This window comes from Gossypium hirsutum, chromosome A01, assembly GCF_007990345.1.
Source record: "Gossypium hirsutum isolate 1008001.06 chromosome A01, Gossypium_hirsutum_v2.1, whole genome shotgun sequence".
Lineage (NCBI taxonomy): Eukaryota > Viridiplantae > Streptophyta > Magnoliopsida > Malvales > Malvaceae > Gossypium > Gossypium hirsutum.
The window spans coordinates 11,351,973-11,373,548 of NC_053424.1; the positions used below are offsets into that span (position 1 = coordinate 11,351,973).

The 21,576-nt window shown below is 33.6% G+C and overlaps 4 protein-coding genes and 2 pseudogenes across 8 annotated transcripts; 3 read left to right on the top strand and 3 right to left on the bottom strand.

The window, feature by feature from the left end:
- The first annotated feature begins 351 nt into the window (after positions 1-351).
- On the top strand, positions 352-4,124 carry LOC107916622 (uncharacterized). 4 transcript variants are annotated; one of them, XM_041076068.1, is made up of 8 exons: positions 352-1,097; positions 1,481-1,593; positions 1,971-2,049; positions 2,622-2,650; positions 2,855-2,948; positions 3,103-3,192; positions 3,280-3,469; positions 3,560-4,124. In XM_041076068.1, exons 1-8 carry the CDS (start codon positions 951-953, stop codon positions 4,000-4,002), a joined length of 1,185 nt encoding a protein of 394 aa, XP_040932002.1. In that variant the 5' UTR covers positions 352-950; the 3' UTR covers positions 4,003-4,124. The 4 variants fall into 4 exon arrangements, with proteins under 4 accessions (XP_040932002.1, XP_016701418.2, XP_016701417.2 ...); XM_016845929.2 differs by having other exon boundaries at positions 430-1,097; positions 3,563-4,124; XM_016845928.2 differs by lacking the exon at positions 352-1,097 and adding an exon at positions 1,111-1,384.
- Positions 4,093-6,122, bottom strand: LOC107916624 (sm-like protein LSM8). 2 transcript variants are annotated; one of them, XM_016845931.2, is made up of 6 exons: positions 5,946-6,122; positions 5,225-5,270; positions 4,985-5,025; positions 4,767-4,841; positions 4,501-4,553; positions 4,093-4,401 (listed from the first exon to the last, which is right to left on the bottom strand). In XM_016845931.2, the coding sequence occupies exons 2-6, from the start codon at positions 5,259-5,261 to the stop codon at positions 4,311-4,313; spliced, it is 297 nt and encodes a 98-aa protein (XP_016701420.1). In that variant the 5' UTR covers positions 5,262-5,270; positions 5,946-6,122; the 3' UTR covers positions 4,093-4,310. The 2 variants fall into 2 exon arrangements, with proteins under 2 accessions (XP_016701420.1, XP_016701421.1); XM_016845932.2 differs by having other exon boundaries at positions 5,225-5,329; positions 5,946-6,099.
- Positions 6,123-6,660: 538 nt separating this feature from the next.
- Positions 6,661-9,815, top strand: LOC107918073 (chloroplastic lipocalin). The gene is made up of 5 exons (XM_041076069.1): positions 6,661-7,022; positions 7,450-7,567; positions 7,869-8,108; positions 8,917-9,207; positions 9,413-9,815. Exons 1-5 carry the CDS (start codon positions 6,937-6,939, stop codon positions 9,689-9,691), a joined length of 1,014 nt encoding a protein of 337 aa, XP_040932003.1. The 5' UTR covers positions 6,661-6,936; the 3' UTR covers positions 9,692-9,815.
- On the bottom strand, positions 9,702-11,184 carry LOC107918074 (protein LHCP TRANSLOCATION DEFECT). The gene is made up of 2 exons (XM_016847577.2): positions 10,786-11,184; positions 9,702-10,194 (listed from the first exon to the last, which is right to left on the bottom strand). The coding sequence occupies exons 1-2, from the start codon at positions 11,044-11,046 to the stop codon at positions 9,937-9,939; spliced, it is 519 nt and encodes a 172-aa protein (XP_016703066.1). The 5' UTR covers positions 11,047-11,184; the 3' UTR covers positions 9,702-9,936.
- A 2,565-nt stretch (positions 11,185-13,749) lies between these two features.
- LOC107917288 (germin-like protein 9-3) lies at positions 13,750-14,643 on the top strand (annotated as a pseudogene).
- A 6,280-nt stretch (positions 14,644-20,923) lies between these two features.
- Positions 20,924-21,360, bottom strand: LOC107917289 (60S ribosomal protein L23-like; annotated as a pseudogene).
- Between the last annotated feature and the right edge of the window lie 216 nt (positions 21,361-21,576).

The following is a 21,576-nucleotide window of genomic DNA, read 5'->3' on the forward strand; positions in this document are numbered from 1 at the left end:
TTACCCCAATATAGATAGAGATAAACAGTTTAGATTATAGATAAAAAGCTTAAGATATAAATTAAATAAATATAAAAAAAAGTTGTCACCGACAATGAAAGTACATCTTTGCACCAAACAGAAACTATAGAAATGACTAGCAAAGATTTTCTTTGCACCCCACTTCCCAAAGAGAAAATAGTTATATGAGATCAAAGATATTTCAAAATCCATATAATTTGGAATTATTAATACATCGAAAATTATATATATTTTTAGAAAATATTAAACATAATTATATAATTAAAAAAGTATGCGAAATATAATATCAATATGTTGTAATGGTTTAATTGTATTGTAAAAAACTCTCCATTTAGGATGTTCATAGTATTTTATTATATTAGATCGGACTCGGACTCGGATTAGATTGTTTTTATTATAACTATGTAACACAAGTAATCAACACAAACATCAAATTTTGGGTGTTAGTTTCTTGTTTGGTATCATAAGAAAAGATAGTCTACTTTTTCACTTTCAATCAACTCATTATAACCTTTAAATGTTTTTTCTAACTTCTCATCAAATCCTCCATAAACAGGCTCTCATATCTCATTGTTGGTACAGTATTTGATTAAACAATATCTTAATATACTTGTTCAATTTTTTATTTTAAAATTTTGAATCAACTATACGTCTTGTTGATGTTTGTACTGAGGTAGTCTGTTTATGCAAGAAAAAAAAATTGGTTTTTGTATGAGCCCAATTTAATTGGATTCATTGTTCCAAACCCAAATCTTCGTTTATAATCTTTTAGAGCCCGTTAGTAAATCTTAGGTTAAAACCCAAATTTTGTAGGATCTAGCGGTTTCTTCTTCTTCTTGGTCCAAAACCCTTAAAAGACAACCTTAAACCCTTACCTGTATTGAATTTTGGTTAATAATCTGCGAAAGAAAACAGGAAGAAGCAAAACGATGGATTCTGAAATTGATTCTACGAAAGAAGAGAAATTGAAGTCTCTTTTGGGTCAGCTTGAAGTAGAGTGTGGCATCTTCGGAAGAATTGTTTACAAGAACAAGAACCAGCATAGAAGGTCATCATATTTTCAGTATCTTTTAAAGGTTAATTTTATTTCTTCTTAATTTGATTTTTTTGGGGTTTTAGTTTTCTGGGGTTTGTTTGGATGGTGAGAAAGTTGAGAGACCGAAAGAGGAGGAGATAAATTTATAGGAGTTTTGGGTTGTATATGGTTCTTTTTGTTAGAAAGGATAATGCCCAGTTTGAGAAAAGATGTTTGATTGCCGAGAAAGCCGAGGGAAGAGAAAAGGACATTATAACTATAAGATCTGAACTTTTTCTATCTGTTGTTTTTTTAAAGAAGGAACGAGTTAAAATCCTTGTTTCCCAGGTGATGAGTTATATAACCAATTTAATACTCGAGAATTTTTGTTAATTCTATTTTCATCTTATGCGTGCCAAAATTTTCTTTTCTGTGTGAAATTAGGTAAGGAGGGACTTGAGATTGTTGAAATCTGCTAATTTGGAGGAATTAATAAGTTCCTGCTTTCTAGTTATCACTGGAATCAGACCTAAACAAAAGGTGCAACTTTTAGAAAGGTATGCATATTAACAGTTACTACATTTACATTTGATCGGTGAACTACATGCATTTGAATACTGGCTTTGGCTTCACAAGGACTGAGAAAAAAAGCAATGCATTTGTTTTCTATTGGTTGATGCAAATTTGCAGTAGCTTAGGGAGCCTAAAATCAAAAGGATTATTTATGCTGCAGCCATGGATATGTAGGTTGTTATCTCTTTGTCTAATGCATCTTTTGGTATAGGAGGTGATGCAAGAATAAGTTGCAATATTGTCTCACCTGACAATCACTCTTAAGCTTGAACTTTAATCATGTCATTTTCTATGATCAGATATTGATATGTATTTAGCGGAGACTAAATTTTGGAGTTCATTCATTTTGTTTGCTTTACAGTTTGAAGAGAAGAAAAAATGATGTTGGAAAACCTAATTTTATGGACCAACTTTTGGGGGCAGCACGCTTACTATCACAAGTACATATTACGTTCTCATTTCGTCCTCATACTTTATTGCTTGCTATTACCAGTTTCGTTGAAATCATTATCTTTTACTTTGCTAGCTTATTGATTTTCTTGCCTGACTTTGTCCTCAATCCAAAAATTTATTCCGATTCCTTTTGTCTTAGATTTATCATCTTTAGATTTCATTATTATTTTTCATTTACATTATTGTGCCTGTAGCCTTCTTGTCTATCTGTATGTTTATGTTGCATCTCAACTTACTTCTTTAATTCCCTTGTTTAGTGTTTTGGTTGTACTGGAAATATAAAAAAAGAAAATTAGTTGGCATAATGGTGTATATTATAAAAATTCAGATATTCTATTATCAGTCCCCGCTTAAGATTATCATGTATTAATTCTTTGATGACTTTTATTAGTTTATATTTTTGGTATCTTTAAATTCGAGCAATACCACATCCTTGAGGCAGTTGGCTGGATGCAACTATCGAGGATTATTGTGACCAAATAACTATGTAATCATGCGCATTCATCCTGCTTCCTGCCTCAGTATTTATATATGGATGGTTTCTGTGTTTCTCTTGCAGATTGTTGAGCCAATGTTGAGAGCAGCGACGTATCCTCTATGAGTTTCTTTTATTAAATTGGATAATACATAAGGATTGGGAGACTTCAAAATAGAGGTTGAAAGTTGACTTTAGATTTTGTTTTGTGTTAATAGGCTAGGTAGTGACTCATATATTGGTGAATCCTTAAAATACATGTGCTAAAGCCATCAAAGAAATTCTATCATCTTTTGACTACCTTGACAATGTTATAGTGAAATATCTACTCTGGTAGCTCGCTCATTTTTTATGGGATTTTCTCTGACTGTTTTAGCTCTCCTTGCACGCCTTCGAGTTTTGGTTCAACAAGTAAGTTTAAAAACTTCCAATTGAATAGTTGAATTTTGTAGAAACAGTTATATACCCCATTTAGGTCATTATGTGACTGCATTAATTGAATTTACATGGTTAATGGACCTGTTTTAAGTAGCATGGAATTCAAACTTTAGTTTCCTTTTTGCAGATATTACTTGATACGGTCCCAGTGTTCAACACTGTCTCTTCTCTCTCCCAAAAGAAACAGTCCATTAAAATAACTCATCAAGGAATTGAGGTTGACCCATGGTCCATATTTGGTAGATTCTTATGGTCCAGTTGCATAGAAGTGGAGCCTTAGCCTTTTTACTTCACAATGATGCAGGTATATAGAGAGTTTTTTCCGAAAAAAGAGGACTTTGTCACCCTAGAGTGTGTCTGGAACACGGATAAGTTTGTATTGGTTGAGAGGACAAATAGATGTGAGATTGAAATGCAAGAAAGGGGCAATGATGGAGAAGTTTCAGCAGGAGGTAATGCAGTGCAGTATGAGACTATCGAGTCGTTTCTTGGAGGTAAAAACGTTCATCAACTAGACTCTTTACTAGGGTACCTTAATTGGATTAAGACAATAATCTGATCCATCAAAAATGTTGCTGAAAAAGTAGATGATGAACCAACTGCTGAGAAGGCTGATGCAGAAACATCACCTCCTATGAAAGGCTCTATAACTGACATCACAATAGACCATGACGGTGAGAAGATGCAGGTTGAAAATGTTGCTGAAAACGGAGATGACGCTGTTTTCTTAGAAAACAGTGAACTGAAAAATGTATCCCAAGCTTACTCGGTTGCAGATGCCTGCACTTCTGCTATCTCTGATAGTTTAAAAGTGATGTCTAATACGAGGAAAGTGGCTTTTGTATCTGTAAAAAGGCCAGCATCTTCACCAGCAAATCCAACTGATCTTCCATTAAGGACTGGTCCATCAACAACGAATCCAACTGATCTTCCTTCAAAAGGAAGTGAAAGCAGCGGAGGTGACAAGACAGATGCATTTTATAGCTTGCTCACCCGTGGAAATCTCAATAATAGTCTCTTAGGATGATTGATCAATTCAACAAGTCATTCTTACAGTTCGTTTTTGGTTAGTCTTGATTTTACAAGAGGATATTTAATTTGTACATATGTCATTGGATTTTCGCAAATCAGAGAGTTCATTTATTTTCAGTTGAATTTGCAACCCTTACATTGAGTCCCAGATTAGATATCAGCATTCAAAATTTCACCTTTTATGCTAGCTCATGATCAATATGAATGAAGCATTTAAACAGCTACCAATAAAATATAACAAAAAATGCATCAAAAAATTAATACATGTTGTCTATAGCAACTCCATGAGCTTTCATTGTTCAATCAATGGATAACAGGCTTCAGAGGATGTGCTCTAAGGTTTGACAAGTCAAGAGCAGAATCAAGCTCTTCATCTAGTTCACCAACAACACTTCTGCAATAATGAAAAGCATAAAATGCTAAGGAAGTCAACCGAGTTAACAACTGAAAATTCCAAATAATGAATAGAAAACGAAACCGAAAAGCGACGTACATGTTGTCGCCTCTTATTATGTACAAACCCAATACAAGCTGCTGAACACCTTCCTGCAAATTTCAACTCGTAAATCATAATAAAACTATTCCAATTGAATAATATCATATTTAGGATGAACAAACGACGGGAAAGAAAGGATCAAATAGAGGCTAAGAAGTTGTTCATATGTATTTTGAATTATGATAAAGAAAAACCTCTTGCTTCTTCAATCAACTAGGTGCCAGTGGTTAAATGTACAAAATGAGTTGAATAAGGGCACGAACCTTGGTGGAGTACACACGTTCATGAGATTCATCGAGAATGATATTTGTGGCCTGGTCAAAGCCTTTTAAGACTCCCTGGGCATTTGGGAGAGGAAAAACAAAGGAGTAATGTTGCAAATTAGGATCTCATTGAAACTAAAATAGTTTAGAATTAAGCAAATAAAATTATCTTATTTCAAAAGGATAAAGAAATGCATAGCAAGAATTCCTTAACATACCACTATGTTGCGCCCATCATTTGTGATGACTGAGATTGTCTCTGTTCATAAAGGAAGATGGTTCAGAGTTTGATAAAGACAAAGACGATAAACAATGCCAACACACAATAACTTCGACAGAAAATGTTCAAGAAGATAAGGAATAGAGAAAGGGTCTGAAGGTAGAGGCGGACGCAGCCCCACTTTTTGTTTGCGCTTATAACATTCCAAGAAACAAAGGGGTTATCACAGTATGCTTACGATCTACAAGAGACTCAAGTCCAGGGCCAGTTGACATTTCGAAGCTCTGAAAAAGCAGTAAATGTGACTATCAATTATGCATGTCACATGGAAGAACTAAAAGGTCTGCATACAAAAAAAAATTATCATTGAAAATCACATAGGGATAGATACTTCGTAATTCAAATACACATTGTAACTCTTCAAACTCTCACAATATAGACAGAATACTCCCAAGACTTAACTACCCATATGTCTCAATGCTATACTTCATAAATACCTTTTTAAGATCATAGAGACAAATCCATTACTAGAGCCCTAAACAACTGGAATTTAATAATTTACAGGTTGTCACAATGTATCAAAGACATTTCTTCACAAACCAATTTTGTAGATATTCAATAAAATTTCTTCAATTGATTTTAAGTCCAACTTTTGAACGTCTAATTTAAAAGTCCAATTCAGAAGCCAACCTACAATACTAAACAACAAGAAAGACCCATTACTATACACAAACAAATTACAAACAAAACAAAACAAAACAAAAACAAGTGCTTTCGACGTCAACCCAGATTTCAAAATCACTCATTTCAACAAACCCAAGTCTCAAAATCCCATATTTTATCAGATAAACAACTTAAAACTATAAAATTTATTATAAAAAAGTTTTACATTTAAGAACAAATAAGAAATCAATAAAGTGCAAATAAAAACATAAATTTTAACAGAGAGAAGCTAAAACCTGAGTATGGAGAAGCTGAAGGGATCAGTTAGGAACCCGAATATTTTTCGGGTCGGGTTTCCAAAGTATGCCGGCTGGGTTAGGGCAGAGGGGGGAAAAGAAAAGGGGGAAACAAACAAGAGCATTGAAAAGAGTTAGTTTATAAGAGTGTTCATCTCCTATTTGGAAGGTAATGACGTGGCGTAATTTTTGTCGTAGGTTGCTATTTAAGAATGACGTGGCATTTCATCTTGCTGTTAACAGGCCTGTAATTCATGGGTTGTATTTTTTAAAATTTATTTTTGTTTTATTCGTACTGGGCTACTGGCTTCAAAATAGACTGAAAAACTAAATCATGCTACACTTATCACTGATGTGTGGGTCAAGAATATTATTAAAAAATTGAGAAAATATATATTTATTAGAAATTTATATAAAAAGGACACCTTTAAAATTTTATTAAATAATGTTTTTAAATAAATGCTCTGAGTATATTAAAAATATTTAAAAATAAATATTAAAAAAATTATATCAATTTTTTAAAATTATTTATAAAATAAAAAATACACTATTAGTATATTAAATATTCAACGTCAATGTAAAAAAAAAAAAAAACAAAAACTGAATTGTCATGTTGAACAACTGAATCGTCAAAATCATGTAAAAAAATTGTATAGTTGAGTACATGTCAAGGGACCTTATTTATATACAAAATGCAAAGATTGGAGACTGACCCAACATCACAAATATCCCATTTACAGATTTACTATGTTTTATTGCATGATGTTAACCATTATTAACTGTAAACATTAAACGTCCTCCTTTTCTAGATATTTTCAGAAGTTCCCAACAGTGAATATAAATTGGAGCTCAAAAGAAAAGATTAGCTGAAAAAGAAAGAAAAAAGTGAAAGCAGATTAAAGAGAGTTCAATTGGAACAACTTTTAGAGAAAGAGAGAGATTGTATTGAAGCATTATAGACAAAAAGTTAAGGGCTTAAAGGCAGATAACTATGGTGAACGCAATTCTTTATCATCAAACTTCACCACTGCTTCTCTGCCAATGTTGTTCATCCTCTCATCCTCCTCATATTCCCAGGTACCTTCAACTTCTCCCATTCTTCTTATTGATGGGTCTTTTCTTTTTTTATCTGGGTTTCTTTCATTTAGCTTTATTATAGGGTTTTTGATTGAAGTTTACTGGAAAGTTGAGAATTCATGAAAGAGAAAAATGGTAGCTCGAATAGTGTGTAGAATTGGTGAAAATGCTGCTTGTTTTACTTGACATTTTGTTATTATGTATGAGGGCATTTGTGAACCTTTAAAGCGAGATGATCATGGCTTCACAATTATATATGGTTTAATAGCAGTTTTGGTATTGAGTTTGCATAATAAAGGTTGGCGATAGGGTACTTCATTTTAGATGTTTCATGTGTCTTAATTGATGGGTTTTTAGAATTTCAGAAACCCATCAACATGCTCTAACATTTAACCCTTATCTTTGACATTTGACTGTGTCATTACAGGGGATTGCCTGGAAAGCTGACATTAAATTGCTCTATCAAGAGCCCTCCTAATAAAGTTATTGCAAGTCATATTGTTTCAGGCCTTGCATCTTTGATATTTTTGTCTCAAACAAACCAGGTGAGGTAGTTGCTTTTTTTCTATTCCCAATGGTTTTGTCATTGTTTGATGAATTTATCCGAAGAGGTTTGTCTAATGGTTCGTCAGTTTATAAGCTTCTTTTCAGTATGAAAAAGGCATCCCTGCATGTGGTAACACTATTAAGATTGTAAGAAATTCAAATATCCACTCAAATTAAGCTTCAAAGTTGTCTAGATGTTGGGATAAGTACTTTCCAAATTCCAATGCCCTCTATGTGGAAATCATAGCATTGCAGTACGGAGTGCTTTATGTTTTATACTTAATTGCCATTCGTTGGTAGGTTCTTGCTGCTGATTTATCTCATCACCCCAGCATCTGCCAGCTTGCAAGTGCCACGGATAATGAACTAACTCTACCCCTTGAAGAAGATTCTGGTGAAGGAAATGGAAAGCTAATGATGATGAGAGGGATGACAGCAAAGAACTTTGATCCTGTTAGATATTCTGGAAGGTGGTTCGAAGTAGCATCACTCAAACGCGGATTTGCAGGACAGGGTCAAGAAGACTGTCATTGCACTCAGGTAAACATTAAGGCTTTGTTGGTAGAGTGGAAAGGAAATTGGAAGGACAGAAAATTGAAGGGGTAGAAAAATAGAAAGATGGAAAATATAAATATTCTTTCCATAGGTGTCCTTGGTAGGGAAGATAAAATAAAACAATTGAAAAATATATAATTTGAACTAACATACACTTCTTCCATTTTCTCTCACATCATTCCAATTTATAAGAATTGGTTTGAAGGCATGAGGATGGAAAATGATCACCCCTCCTATTTTCTTTTCTCTCACTTTTCTTTCCAACCAAGCACACCCCAAATATATTTTCTTTACACTTTTCCACTCCCTCCTCCCATCTCTCCACTTTTCCACCTAACCAAACACACCCTAAAAGTTAGATACATAACTGATTTTGTGACACTTTACTGATTTACTCCCATATTGAGAAACTCTGAGGATCCGCTATAATATATTTGTAGAGACTTAAGCTCATACTTGAGAGTCACTTTTTGTGGGAAACTGTAAAACTTTCGGGTCACTATACGGGTGCAGGTCTCCACAAATATTTTAATTTTACCTGCTATTGTTGTGACTGACAGAAGCTTGAACTATTTCAATTATCATAGGTTTCTTGAGTTTCACTTGACCATATGCAATTCAACGAATAAAAAATCGAACCGGATTTCAAGCTAGTTTTTTCAGAACTGGAAGCTAGTACTAGTTGCTTATCTCATCTTCATTACTGTTATAGATTTCATCCTGTCAAAACTTTTTTTTGACTCCCAAACTTTGATTGCTAAAACCACACATGTTGTAATCAATTAATTTGCAGGGAGTTTATACATTCGACATGAAAACACCTGCTATACAGGTTGATACGTTTTGTGTTCATGGAGGGCCGGACGGGTATATTACCGGAATAAGAGGAAAGGTTCAATGCCTTTCAGATGAAGATTTGGTGAAGAATGAAACTGATTTAGAAAAGCAAGAGATGATTAAAGAGAAGTGCTACCTTCGTTTCCCTACATTGCCTTTCATCCCCAAAGAACCTTACGATGTGATTGCTACCGATTATGACAATTTCTCCCTTGTTTCAGGAGCAAAAGACACAAGTTTTATCCAGGTAAACAAATAGCATATTTGATGAAGCATACATTAAATACTCATTACAGTACGGGTGTTCTTAACACAGATATTAGATACGAGTATATCGAGGCAAAAGACTGATTTCTTGTTCAAATCATACAGAAATACAACAGTTGATTCAGAATCTCAATATTTCAGATATGTAAAACTGGTTCTTTGTGAATCTGGTATTATTGTTTCAGATCTACTCAAGAACACCAAATCCGGGACATGAGTTCATAGAGAAGTACAAATCGTACTTGTCAAATTACGGATATGACCCAAGCAAAATCAAGGACACCCCACAAGATTGTCAAGTGATGTCCAACAGTCAGCTAGCTGCTATGATGTCCATGCCTGGGATGCAACAAGCTCTAACAAACGAATTCCCTGATCTTGAACTAAAGGCTCCTGTTGCATTTAACCCTTTTACGAGCGTATTTGACACTTTGAAGAAGCTGCTTGAGCTTTACTTCAAATAGATGTTCAAACTTCCATAAACACCATTTTATTTTCCGTATTTCAGAATGAAATTATACAGATGACAGTGTAAATCAGTAAAGTTATATCATCATTTGAGCTGGTAGTGGAAGTTTATCCAATTTATAGGCAGATTTAATACACGAAACACTAGCTTTTTTCTCTCTATCCAACAATGTTCAAACTAGGTATAAACAGACAAGATCAAGTTTTATATCAGTGATTGAAATAGATCGATTTGACCATGTCAAGCTTTTTGCACAGAGAAACCGAGAATGAAGTCTCTTATTTCTTCATTGACAGCCCTCTCAAGGGCGGTACGCCCATCGGCATCCTTGACATCATACTTAGCTCCAGCTCTCAACAGCTCTTCAATTTTCGGCTTGTCACCTTCCGAGGCAGCCAGCATCAACAAAATGTCTACTGGGTGTATGTTTTGGTTCAAAAGAGCTTCCATCTTATCGTAGGAACCTTCAACAGCAAGCATCCCCATGTAATTGAAGTACTGCAAAACAAATTAGCTCCATCAATGGAAGAAACAAAGAAAGCTTTCGTATACATACGTGTATCAAACAGTTCCTTAAAAAGAGTATTTATGTTCGAACAAACACATACTCGGGCATGAATCTAGGGTACGATACTCCAACATATTCACAAGAGATTCATCTATTAACATCCACACATTTCCATTCTCTGGAGATGACATAATAATTAACAACCATTCAATAAGTTGATTAATTTTCAATCCTCTTTATATGTTTGTAATAATGATATATCATCATGAAATCATCTCGAAGAATTTAAAAAGAAAATTGTTTTCTACCCTTCAATCTAGCATCCTCTATCTAAGCTTTTAAGAGCTCTGGTGAAGAATTAGGTTCCTTTTCCAGGCAGGGAAAATGCTTGAATTCCCTAGTTCTTTTTCTTCATTACCAAACAACCAATAAGTAAAAACAAGAAAAAATAGCATTAAAAAGCTAAAAACACCCATTAAGCAAACAATCTCACACTTTCTATAACCTGAACAGATTGAACAAGAACAAGTTGTTCGACAAAGAAAAGCAAAGCTGCAAAAGTATAAAGCTTAAAGAACAACCTGCTCAACATCGTCCCTGTCAAAATCATCTCTGCCCTGGCTGCCATAAATGCCAGCACCTTCAGCATCAACGCCGTTCTTACCAAACTTGAACCAGCATTGAGTTCTTGAACCATTAGAGGGTCCAATTCTTGAAGGCCTTGACCAAGATAGAGTTTTTTGAGAGCCTAGAAACTTGGAACTGAGTTTTGGCAGAGATGGAAGAGAATTTACGGGTTTTGAACTACAGGGTATTTGAAAAGTACATGGGATTGAAGCCATTGATTCTTTTGATTTGTTCTTTTTGGTTCGGCGAGACAAGTAAATGAAAGTGGTTCGTTTCACTTCAAGTTTCTATCCACTCATTGTCTAGGAGAAGAAATGTTTGATAGTGTGTGTTGTTTTGTTGCATATTATCTTGCACAAGTGTTCTTGGCCGTTGATTTGGTTGACTATTTTAACAATAATGTACTATTTAGCTTTCATTATCTTTTGACCTTCTATGAATAAAAGGCTTAGTGCTTAGTTTGCCTTATTCTATTTTATTTTATTTTATTTTATTTTATTCTTCTATACAATTAGGGATCAACAAAATTAAATTCGATTTGAAAAATTCGATAAAAATTTAAATTTTAAATTAAATAGTTCGAATTATTTGAGTTAGTCTAAGTTATTCGGATCAACTTGAATAAAAAATTAAGTTTTTCGGTTCAACTCAAATATGAATTACACAATTTGAGTTATTTAAAAATTTGAATAAGAAAAGATAAAACTACGTCATTTTGATAAATGTTTACCCATTAAGTTAAAAGGCAAAATCATTATATTGTTCATGTAGTTAAATAATCTTGTTCTTCGTCTACTAGTTAAATAATCGGTCCATCTAAACGCAACATTAAGTATAATTAATAGGATTCGTTAACTTGACTCGATTTGACTTGAAATTTTTTGACTCGATTCAATTCGATTCGAAAAAATTCAAATTGAGTTCGGTTACTAAAATAGGATTTGTTAACTTGACTAACTCAAAAATCTTTGGCTCGATCCGACTCGACTCGATCGAATACTCACTCCTATATACAATACCTAGAGGCTATTTTATAGATATGTTTGAATTTATATATTTTTTTATGAATTAAATCTATTTTTTTACACAAATAATAACACTTCTTTTATTTTAATATTTATTTTATTATTTTTTAATACTTAAACTATCATTTCATTATATATTTTAATTCATACAATTAGAAAAAAAAATTAACACGTGAAGCTATTAAAATGAATAACATCGCTTTCTTTTTACTTTTTATATTATGTAAATTATATTAATTAAAAAAATTAAAATATAACATATAAATAATTCAAATAGTTTAATATTTATTTTTTAAAAATTTCAAAAATATATAAATGTAAATTTTGAAAAGTTATATAAAAACTTCAAATATTTATAAAAATAGAAAAAAATAATTAAATTTAAAAAAAATTACAAAAAACCCTCAAATTTAAAAAAAAGTATATTCTAAAAATATGTAATAAATTTTATTTTATTTGCGAAAGACCAAAACTATATAAAGCATTCTAAGAATTCAAAATAATAGACTCGTAATTAAAAAATTGAAAAAAATTAAAAGAATTCAAAATAATAGACCCGTAATTAAAAATTGAAAAAAATTAACTTCGGAAAATTGAAAAAAAAATTCTAGAAAAACTGAAATATTTTAAAAAAATTGCAAAAAAATTATATTTTCTAAAGAATAATTTGAATTTTTTAAAAAAAGTATATTAAAATCCAAAATAAAATTTGTGCAACGATGATCAACATCGGCCAAAATCGATGGTATTTTAAAAAAAATATCTTAATGTTTTAAAATTAATTTTATATTTTTAAATTATTTCAATAACCATGAATGTTACTTGTTTTAATTTAAATGATTAGAGATGTCACATGACATATTTTGAATTAAAAAATACTAATTGATTTTTTAACACTTTTATAAAAATTGGGTTTAAGTAGCAGGTAATATAATAATAATTTAAGTATCAATTTGAGACCCAAAAAAAAAAAGATATCAAAATAAAAAGATCGAATATACTCCAAGAACCAAATTGAGCATTAAGCCTAATACAAAATAATTATTTAAAAAATAAAATTAAAGTATTTTAAAAAATATAAATATTTTATATTATTAAAAATAATATATTAAATTAATATTTTTTTAACACCCCTAAGTCAAGCCGAGATTTAATTCTAGTTAGAGTTTAAATTCTATGCAATAAAATGATTTATGTTACTCATTTAACTACTATTCATATAAAATCTATAAACTTACCCTTATAAACCCTCTAAACAAATATTTTAGTGATAGTAGAAGTTTTTTTTATATATTTATATATGTAAAAATTACATATTTAAAATATAAATTTGTGTTTAAAAATAATATAATAAATAATAAAATATAATGCTTAAAATTAATAATAATAATACATATGAAATATGTACTAAATAAATAAAAATTTTAAAAGAGTTTATAAAATTGACCCGTATTTGATCCCAAATCCTACTATTTTAATCAGCAATTTATTTCCATCATTGATGATCTTCACTTAAAGACCATCAAGCTTCTAATTTTGGTAATGAGAGTGTTAGAGTTGTGTGACCCAAATTTTTGTTAAAATAAAATACAAGTAGCAAGATAGGGAGATTTACGAGGGCAAAGGCCACAGCCAATCACAAATGCGCAATAAGCAAAATACTAATGAAAAATGGTTAGTAGGACCGATTTGTCATTTTTTAAAAGTTGAGTGATTGAATTGAAATCAAATTGACTGTTTTGTCAGCTGTATTAAAGTTGAGTGACTATTGGTGTAATTTACCCTAATTTTAATATCATATTATTTCAATAATAAATTATTTATTTGTTATTATTTTAGTAGTTAGGGACTATAGTTGAAATTGTTTCTCCCGGAGAATTGAAGACAGGAAATATGGATATGCCTTTAACTAAATCATCTGAATCTGCTAAGGAACATCCCAGATTCCTCAGCAATAAACAAAACCCGAGAACATAGACAAGAAATTTTGAGCCTATAGTTGCTATGACCATAATTCTTGTCTTTTTCATCAACTTTTAAGGAGTAATAATCAAACAAATATCTAATTGGAAATACCAAGAAACTGTTCCATATATATACACACACATATGGAATTCTTTCCAAAGCATAGAAGCATTGTTTCCAAGGTTTTTCAACCATGGCCTTGACTATCAAGCAACAATTCTTCCTAGCAATACTAGTTCAATTCTTGCCTTCCCTTTATCAGCACTAAGTGGAGATCCTGATATTACCTCTGATTTTGTGGTTCCATTTGGAGTCAATGTATAGGATGGAAACTTTTTCACCTATACTGGCATGAGGCCACTCATTGCCTCTGATCCACCAACTAATTTCACTGTAACAAAAGCAACCATGGCTGAATTCCCTGTCCTTAATGGACAAAGTGTTTCCTATGCTGTTTTATAGTACCCTGCTGGTTCAGTTAACCCTCCTCATACTCATCCTCGTGCAACCGAACTTTTGTTTCTCACCTATGGCATACTTGTAGTTGGATTTGTTGACACTACTAACAAGCTATTCACTCAAAGACTTCAAGCTGGTGATATTTTTGTGTTCCCAAAGAGATTAGTCCACTATCAGTTCAACTGTGCAGAGAATGATTCCGCGATCGCGGTTTCAGCTTTCGATAGTGCAGCTGCTGGCACTGTCTCAGTTCCTTCAACGGTGTTGGCAACAGGCACTGATGATAATATCTTAGCAAAGTCTTTCAAAACAGATGTTTACACAATTCAGAAGCTCAAAGCAGGGTTTGCACTTAAGGCCTGAGATGGGTGTTGTTCCAATAGGGTCGGAAGCGTGTAAATTATTGTACTAAAAAATCACACAAAGTTCAATTCCCAGGGAAGAGAGGTGGATCACATGGATCTCTTAAATACCAAGTCTTTCCTTAGTCAGAATATCCCTTCTATAGTAATTTAATAGCACAATTAAATACTACTATTATACCCTCAAATATTGAAAGAAAAATAGGACAAGAAAGAACACAAGAATTTTAACGAGGTTTGGTAAATTATACCTACGTCCTCGGGCACTAACACCAGATGATAACTTTACTATTTTCAAAATATTACAAACAAATAGAATTCCTTAAGAATTCTCAAATGGGAGAAGAAAGAAAACTAAGAGAGAAAGATTGGTTGGGATGGTGTAAATGAGAAATGGTTAGGCCAATTTATAGTTGAGGTTCAGGGATTAACTTGCAAATGGCCTAAAAAATTAGGGACCAAAATTGCAATTATCCCATTCAACTTTAAACAACTTGCCTACCATTTTTTTCTTTCGGTGCCACTTGCACCTCCCATTTTTTTGACTTTTCAACACCCCTTTTAATTTGACTTTTCAACAATCTCCACCTTGAAGATTTGATTAGGATAATCACATCTTCACACACTTCCTTCAACTCCCCAAATTCGATAAAGTTATCTTTTGTAGTGCCTCCAAATGCGCTCTCGAGCGCCATACACCTGAAGGTGCTCAAATTCTCAGGATGTTAATCAAGTTCAAACAATGATTAAACTTGATTGTTGTTACCACCTTGGTCATCATATCTGCGGGATTATCTGCTGTCAGAATCTTCTGAAGTAGAATTTTTCCTTTTTCAAAGACTTCCCGCACAAAGTGATATCTTACGTCGATATGCTTGGTTCTTGAATGATAGACTTGATTTTTCGCTAAATGAATAGCGCTTTGACTGTCACAATATAAACTTATGTGACTTTGAACAACTCCTAAGTCTTTCAACAATCCATTAAGCCAAATAGCCTCCTTAACAGCTTCTGTAACTGCCATATATTCTGCCTCTGTAATAGACACAGCTACTGTAGACTGTAAGGTAGACTTCCAACTCACTGGGGCTTTCGCAAGGGTAAACAGATACCCCGTAGTTGAACGACGTTTATCTAAATCACCAGCAAAGTCGGAATCAACATATCCAACTACAAACTGACCAAGTGCTTCATCTTGTTCAAAAATTAAACCAACATCTATGGTTTTTCGAAGATACCGTAGAATCCATTTCACAGCTTGCCAATGTCCTTTTCCAGGATCATGCATATACCTGCTCACAACTCCAACAACTTGTGAAATGTCAGGCCACGTACACACCATCGCATACATCAAACTCCCAACTACATTAGCATATGGGACTTTTGCCATATATTCTCTTTCTTCTTCAGTTTTCGGAGATAATTGAGCACTAAGTTTCAAATGAGAAGCAAGTGGGGTACTTACATGTTTTGTGTTTTCATTTACACCAAAACATTGTAATACCTTTTTCAGATATTGCTTCTGATTCAAACAAAGCTTGCCTCTCTGTCTATCTCTACTTATCTCCATGCCGAGAATCTTCTTGGCCTCACCTAGATCTTTCATCTCGAACTCTTGATTCAACTGAGCCTTCAGCTTATCTATCTCTTTTTGGCTCTTCGAAGCGATTAACATATCATCAACATACAAGAGTAGATAAATGAAAGATCCGTCATGCAGCTTCTGCAAATACACACAATTGTCATATTTGCTTCTTGTGTACTTCTGCCTTCTCATAAAGCTATCAAATCGCTTGTACCACTGCCTCGGGGATTGCTTCAATCCATATAGCGATTTGTTCAGCTTACAAACCCAATTTCTACCACCAGCATCTGTGTATCCTTCGGGATGAGTCATATAGATCTCCTCTTCTAACTCACCATGCAAGAAAGCCGTCTTAACATCAAGTTGAGCTAGTTCCAAATTCAACTGTGCTACCAAGGCCAACAAAATTCTAATGGAGGAATGCTTCACAACAGGGGAAAATACATCATTATAGTCAATTCCCTCCTTCTGAGCGTAGCCTTTAGCTACCAATCTTGCCTTGTAGCGAATATCCTTCTTGCTAGGAGATCCATCTTTCTTTGCGAATACCCACTTGCATCAGATTGCCCTTTTACCTTTCGGTAATTGCGCCAACTCCCAAGTATTGTTCTTCAGGAGAGACTGCATTTCTTCATCCATGGCGCTTTTCCATTTATCACTTTCTAAGCTTTGCATTGCTTCTTGATAAGTGATTGGAATATCATCAACAACGGGAAGGGCGTAGGCCACCATATCAGTAAATCGAGCAGGTTTACGAATTTCTCTCCGTGGCCTTGCAACTGCAACTGGTTCTGGTGTACTTAGTGGTTCTTGGGTCAGAACCTCTTCAACCTCTAATTCCTCCATTGTGGCTGGAGAATTAGACTTATTAACTGGGCAAATCCCCATCTGCTCAAACTCCACCTGTTTTGGAGTACACTCCACCTGCTGTGGAGTATTGCTCGTCTGAATATCTTTATCTGCTACCTTTTTCAATGTGGCAGATTCATCAAAGGTAACATCTCTGCTACAGATCATTTTCTTTGTGCTTAAGCACCAAAGACGAAATCCCTTCACTCCAAAAGTGATTCCCATAAAGAGAACTTTCTTTACCCTCGGATCTAACTTTGACTCCTTCACATGGTAATATGCAGTGGATCCAAACACATGTAAGGAATCATAATCTGTAGCCGGTTTTCCAGACCATACCTCCAAACACATGGTAATATGCAGTGGATCCAATCTTTCTCCTGTACATCATCTGGTTTCTCTTCATCAATGGCAATGTCTAGACCCTGCTGAAAAAGGGCATCTAGAACCTCACTTTGCCACATACCAAAATGGCCCGTGCCATCAAAGATCTCCACAGCCAGTCTTGCATTTGCAATTGTTGGTCTTGTCCACATGGACGATGTTGAAGCTCCTACACCGACCGTTTTCTCCATAATCTTTCAATATACCTAAGGAAATCTTTTCTGATGTGGAAGATCAATTCAAACTGCAACCACAGAGCATACTACGATTAACCTTCGGCTCTTGATACCACTTGTTGTTCCAATAGGGTCGGAAGCGTGTAAATTATTGTACTAAAAATCACACAAAGTTCAATTCCCAAGGAAGAGAGGTGGATCACATGGATCTCTTAAATACCAAGTCTTTCCTTAGTCAGAATATCCCTTCTATAGTAATTTAATAGCACAATTAAATACTACTATTATACCCTCAAATATTGAAAGAAAAATAGGACAAGAAAGAACACAAGAGTTTTAACGAGGTTCGGTAAATTATACCTACGTCCTCGGGCACTAACACCAGATGATAACTTTACTATCTTCAAAATATTACAAACAAATAGGATTCCTTAAGAATTCTCAAATGGGAGAAGAAAGAAAACTAAGAGAGAAAGATTGGTTGGGATGGTGTAAATGAGAAATGGTTAGGCCTATTTATAGTTGAGGTTCAGGGACTAACTTGCAAATGGCCTAAAAAATTAGGGACCAAAATTGCAATTATCCCATTCAACTTTAAACAACTTGCCTACCATTTTTTTCTTTCGGTGCCACTTGCACCTCCCATTTTTTTGATTTTTCAACACCCCTTTTAATTTGACTTTTCAACAATGGGGATTTTAAGCATTAACAATAATTCCACTTCTGGGGTTTTAAGATTTAATCGCATATGTATTTCTGGTATTTGTTGCAACATCAAATAACATGTTATAGCATGAATCCCTAATGTTCTTGAATTCCAAGTCTTAAGACAGTGAAAGTGCTTGGCTGCTTCAATTTATCTGCAGCAAAATGGAACAACTTTTAAATTAGGATTTGCGGTTCCAACTAAAAATTTCTATGGTTTCCTTGAATGGTTCAGTTATGAAACCAAGAGATAATCTATGGTTTGATTTCCTTTCGACAAGGTGTATTAAGATGATTTGAACCTATCCAGTTTTCATTTAAGAGATGATTAAAGACCAGAGATATCAAAATGAAGCAATTAATGGAACTCAAATATAGTGCCATCACATGATTACTGTATTTGTTTTTCTGCAATTCATCTTTGCCTACAGAAAATCATGGAGGCTTACTTTTACTTGGAAGGATGAGAAGGGGCTTGAATTTTTGGCCTATGCTCCAAGGCCTTTCTTCGAGGATGTTATTATCGATACCAAAGGACGAAATAGCCTTAGTTGGCAACCTGAAGTGTTTGATTGTAAAGTTTACTGGTTCTGTTGACAAAACCAACTTTTGGGCTTCCATCGACATTGATTGTAAGAGTCCCACAATTCTTTGGATTTGAAGTACATTTAAATATATATATCACGCAAGGAGTGACAGAAGAAGAAGAGTTGTGAAGCTTGTTCATCAAGACAACATGCTGCAGTGCCAGCAGCAACTCCATCTGTATATCTGCTGTGTCCGCAGTAAACTACAATATATACTTAGCTAGGGCCTATGCCGGGTATAGAGTACGAGGGAAGCCTTCATCATAAGATCATGAAGAAGTTGAAGCAATTGAGAACATCAAACGAGACGCCATCGCAAGCTGCAAAACCTAGCGTTGAAGGTTTCAGTTATCGGGCAGTGTTAACAGGTTCCAATTTCAATGCTTTTCTATCACAGCTGCAAGATGAGTGATATATCAGGCATAACTCATTCATAATTAGAAGTAAAAGAGTCATGCATAAGCATAAGAGCAAGAACTTAGAATAATACATACAGCTTAAAAGAAGCTATGATCAGGGATTTAAATTGCGGTCGCGGTCGCGTTTTCGGTTGCATTGCGTTTATCGCGGTTGCGGACATAACGGATGCTATTGCGGTCATTGCAGGTATCGCGATCGTGAATTTTATATTACTTATTGTGTATTGCGAGTATAGCGGGTTTCGGCAGTAGCGGTTTCGGACGGTGCCGCTACCGCTATATAATGGCCTCTATTTCGGTAACGGACCGCTATTTAAATCCCTGGCTATGATAGTGAGAAACATTGCACTGTCATTATATTGTAAAGTATCTAAAATCTAGACATTGCAACAATCAATAACTTGTTAATATATATTATCATTGATAAGGAGACTTTAATAGTAGAAATAAGAGGGTTTGTCAAGGAACAAACCTTCAGAGATCGAGCTGACAGAATAAGTGATCGAACATTTACAGATCCCTCTAAACAATACTATTGCATCAGCTTGAACATCCTTATTTTCGTATATATAGATATCAGCTTTGATAAGAGACTGCAGATTCTCCGGTGAATAACCTTCTTGAGGGGAGGTTGGTTTTGGACTCTCAACAGCAGTAGTACTATTTTTAGGGTGTTTATGCTTGGTTTTAGTCTCAAGTTTTTATCGAGTTCTTGAAGTTTTATTGGGAATGTTTAGGGTCCACCAAAGAAATGTTTGATCCACTAAGACCATTTAAGGGCATGGGTTACCTTCTTTTTTTCTTCTTCCAATTTTAATTATTCTCTTTTACATTTACAAGCTGACTGATATAACATAGTTAAAAATCAGAAGCAAAAGAGTCATTCATAAATAAGAGCGAGACCAATAGAGCAAAACAATACAAGTTTACATCAAACCACCAAGATGCAGCATTGCTTTGATTCCCTTGGTAAAGCCGACAACACTAGGAATATCTTCAAGTTTTCTTCTTCAGAATAGTGTGGTTCTGTAAGTACTGCCAACTTCTCTAGAACTCTACCATTCTTTAGGATATACTTTGCCTTTCCCATATAATCTTTTTCATCTGTAAAGTTTAAAATTTTGATGGACTTGAGTTTACACAACAAACAAGTCATTGATATTTATCTTATATTTTCTTACAAATTTTTTTGCCATGCGTTTTATAACATTGTTAATATTTAAATAATAATTTAAAATATTTAATAGTCACAATCATAAAAATTGATTTAAACTTGTGTAATTTATTTAAAATTTGATAATGTATTTTTTTATTTAATTTTTTAAAACCTTTTTATTAAAAAATTCTAAACAATATTTTCAACTTTAAAAACTTGTAAAATTGTTTTAAATATGTTATTTTAAATTTATGAAACTTTTAAAATGAATAAAAATTTTGATATTATATTTAAAATATTTTTTATACTTTTTTAGCATTAAATATAAAATAGTTTACAAAATTTTAAAATCAATTTTTAAAAATGTATTACAAATTTTTTATCTTAAAATATCTCTTAAAACAATTTAGTTTAATGTTATTAGTAATGTGTTATTTCAATTTCAATGGTATTGGCTGCAGTTGCAATCCTTGGCCACAGATCAACACACTCCTTCCCAATTGGACCGGTAGCGGCAGAACCTTTCGTTTCTCCTTTCGGATTCACGATAACACCAACAATATCTTCAAAGTACATGTAAACACCATCCTTTCAACGCCAAGGCTTGCGCTGCCTCACAATGACGATAAACAAGACCTTCCATAGATCAGGCTTCTTTTCTTGACAAAGCCATCACCATGTCTTCAATACAAGCTGGCGCGGCAATTGATTGAGGCGGCCCTTGATTCCTTACATGGAAATATGTAGAGGTTCTTAGAATCGGTGTTATCAGTATAGTTCATGGTGGTAATCACGGGTAAACCTAGTGACATCTTGAACTTGTTTCCACTTGATCTTCCACGTCTTCGTTTCGACATTTTCCCTTAATTTTAGCTTTATTATTACCTAGTGTTAAGAAAAAAAGAACTCAATAACAACAAAATGCTATACCAATAACATTAAAACCAGCGGCGAAGCCAGAAAATCTTTTTAGGGGCGGATGAAATTTTAATTTTTTATAGTTTATATCTTTATAATTTGTAAAGGATTAAAATGAATTTTGATAATTTTAGAGAGGCCAACGTGCAATTTTA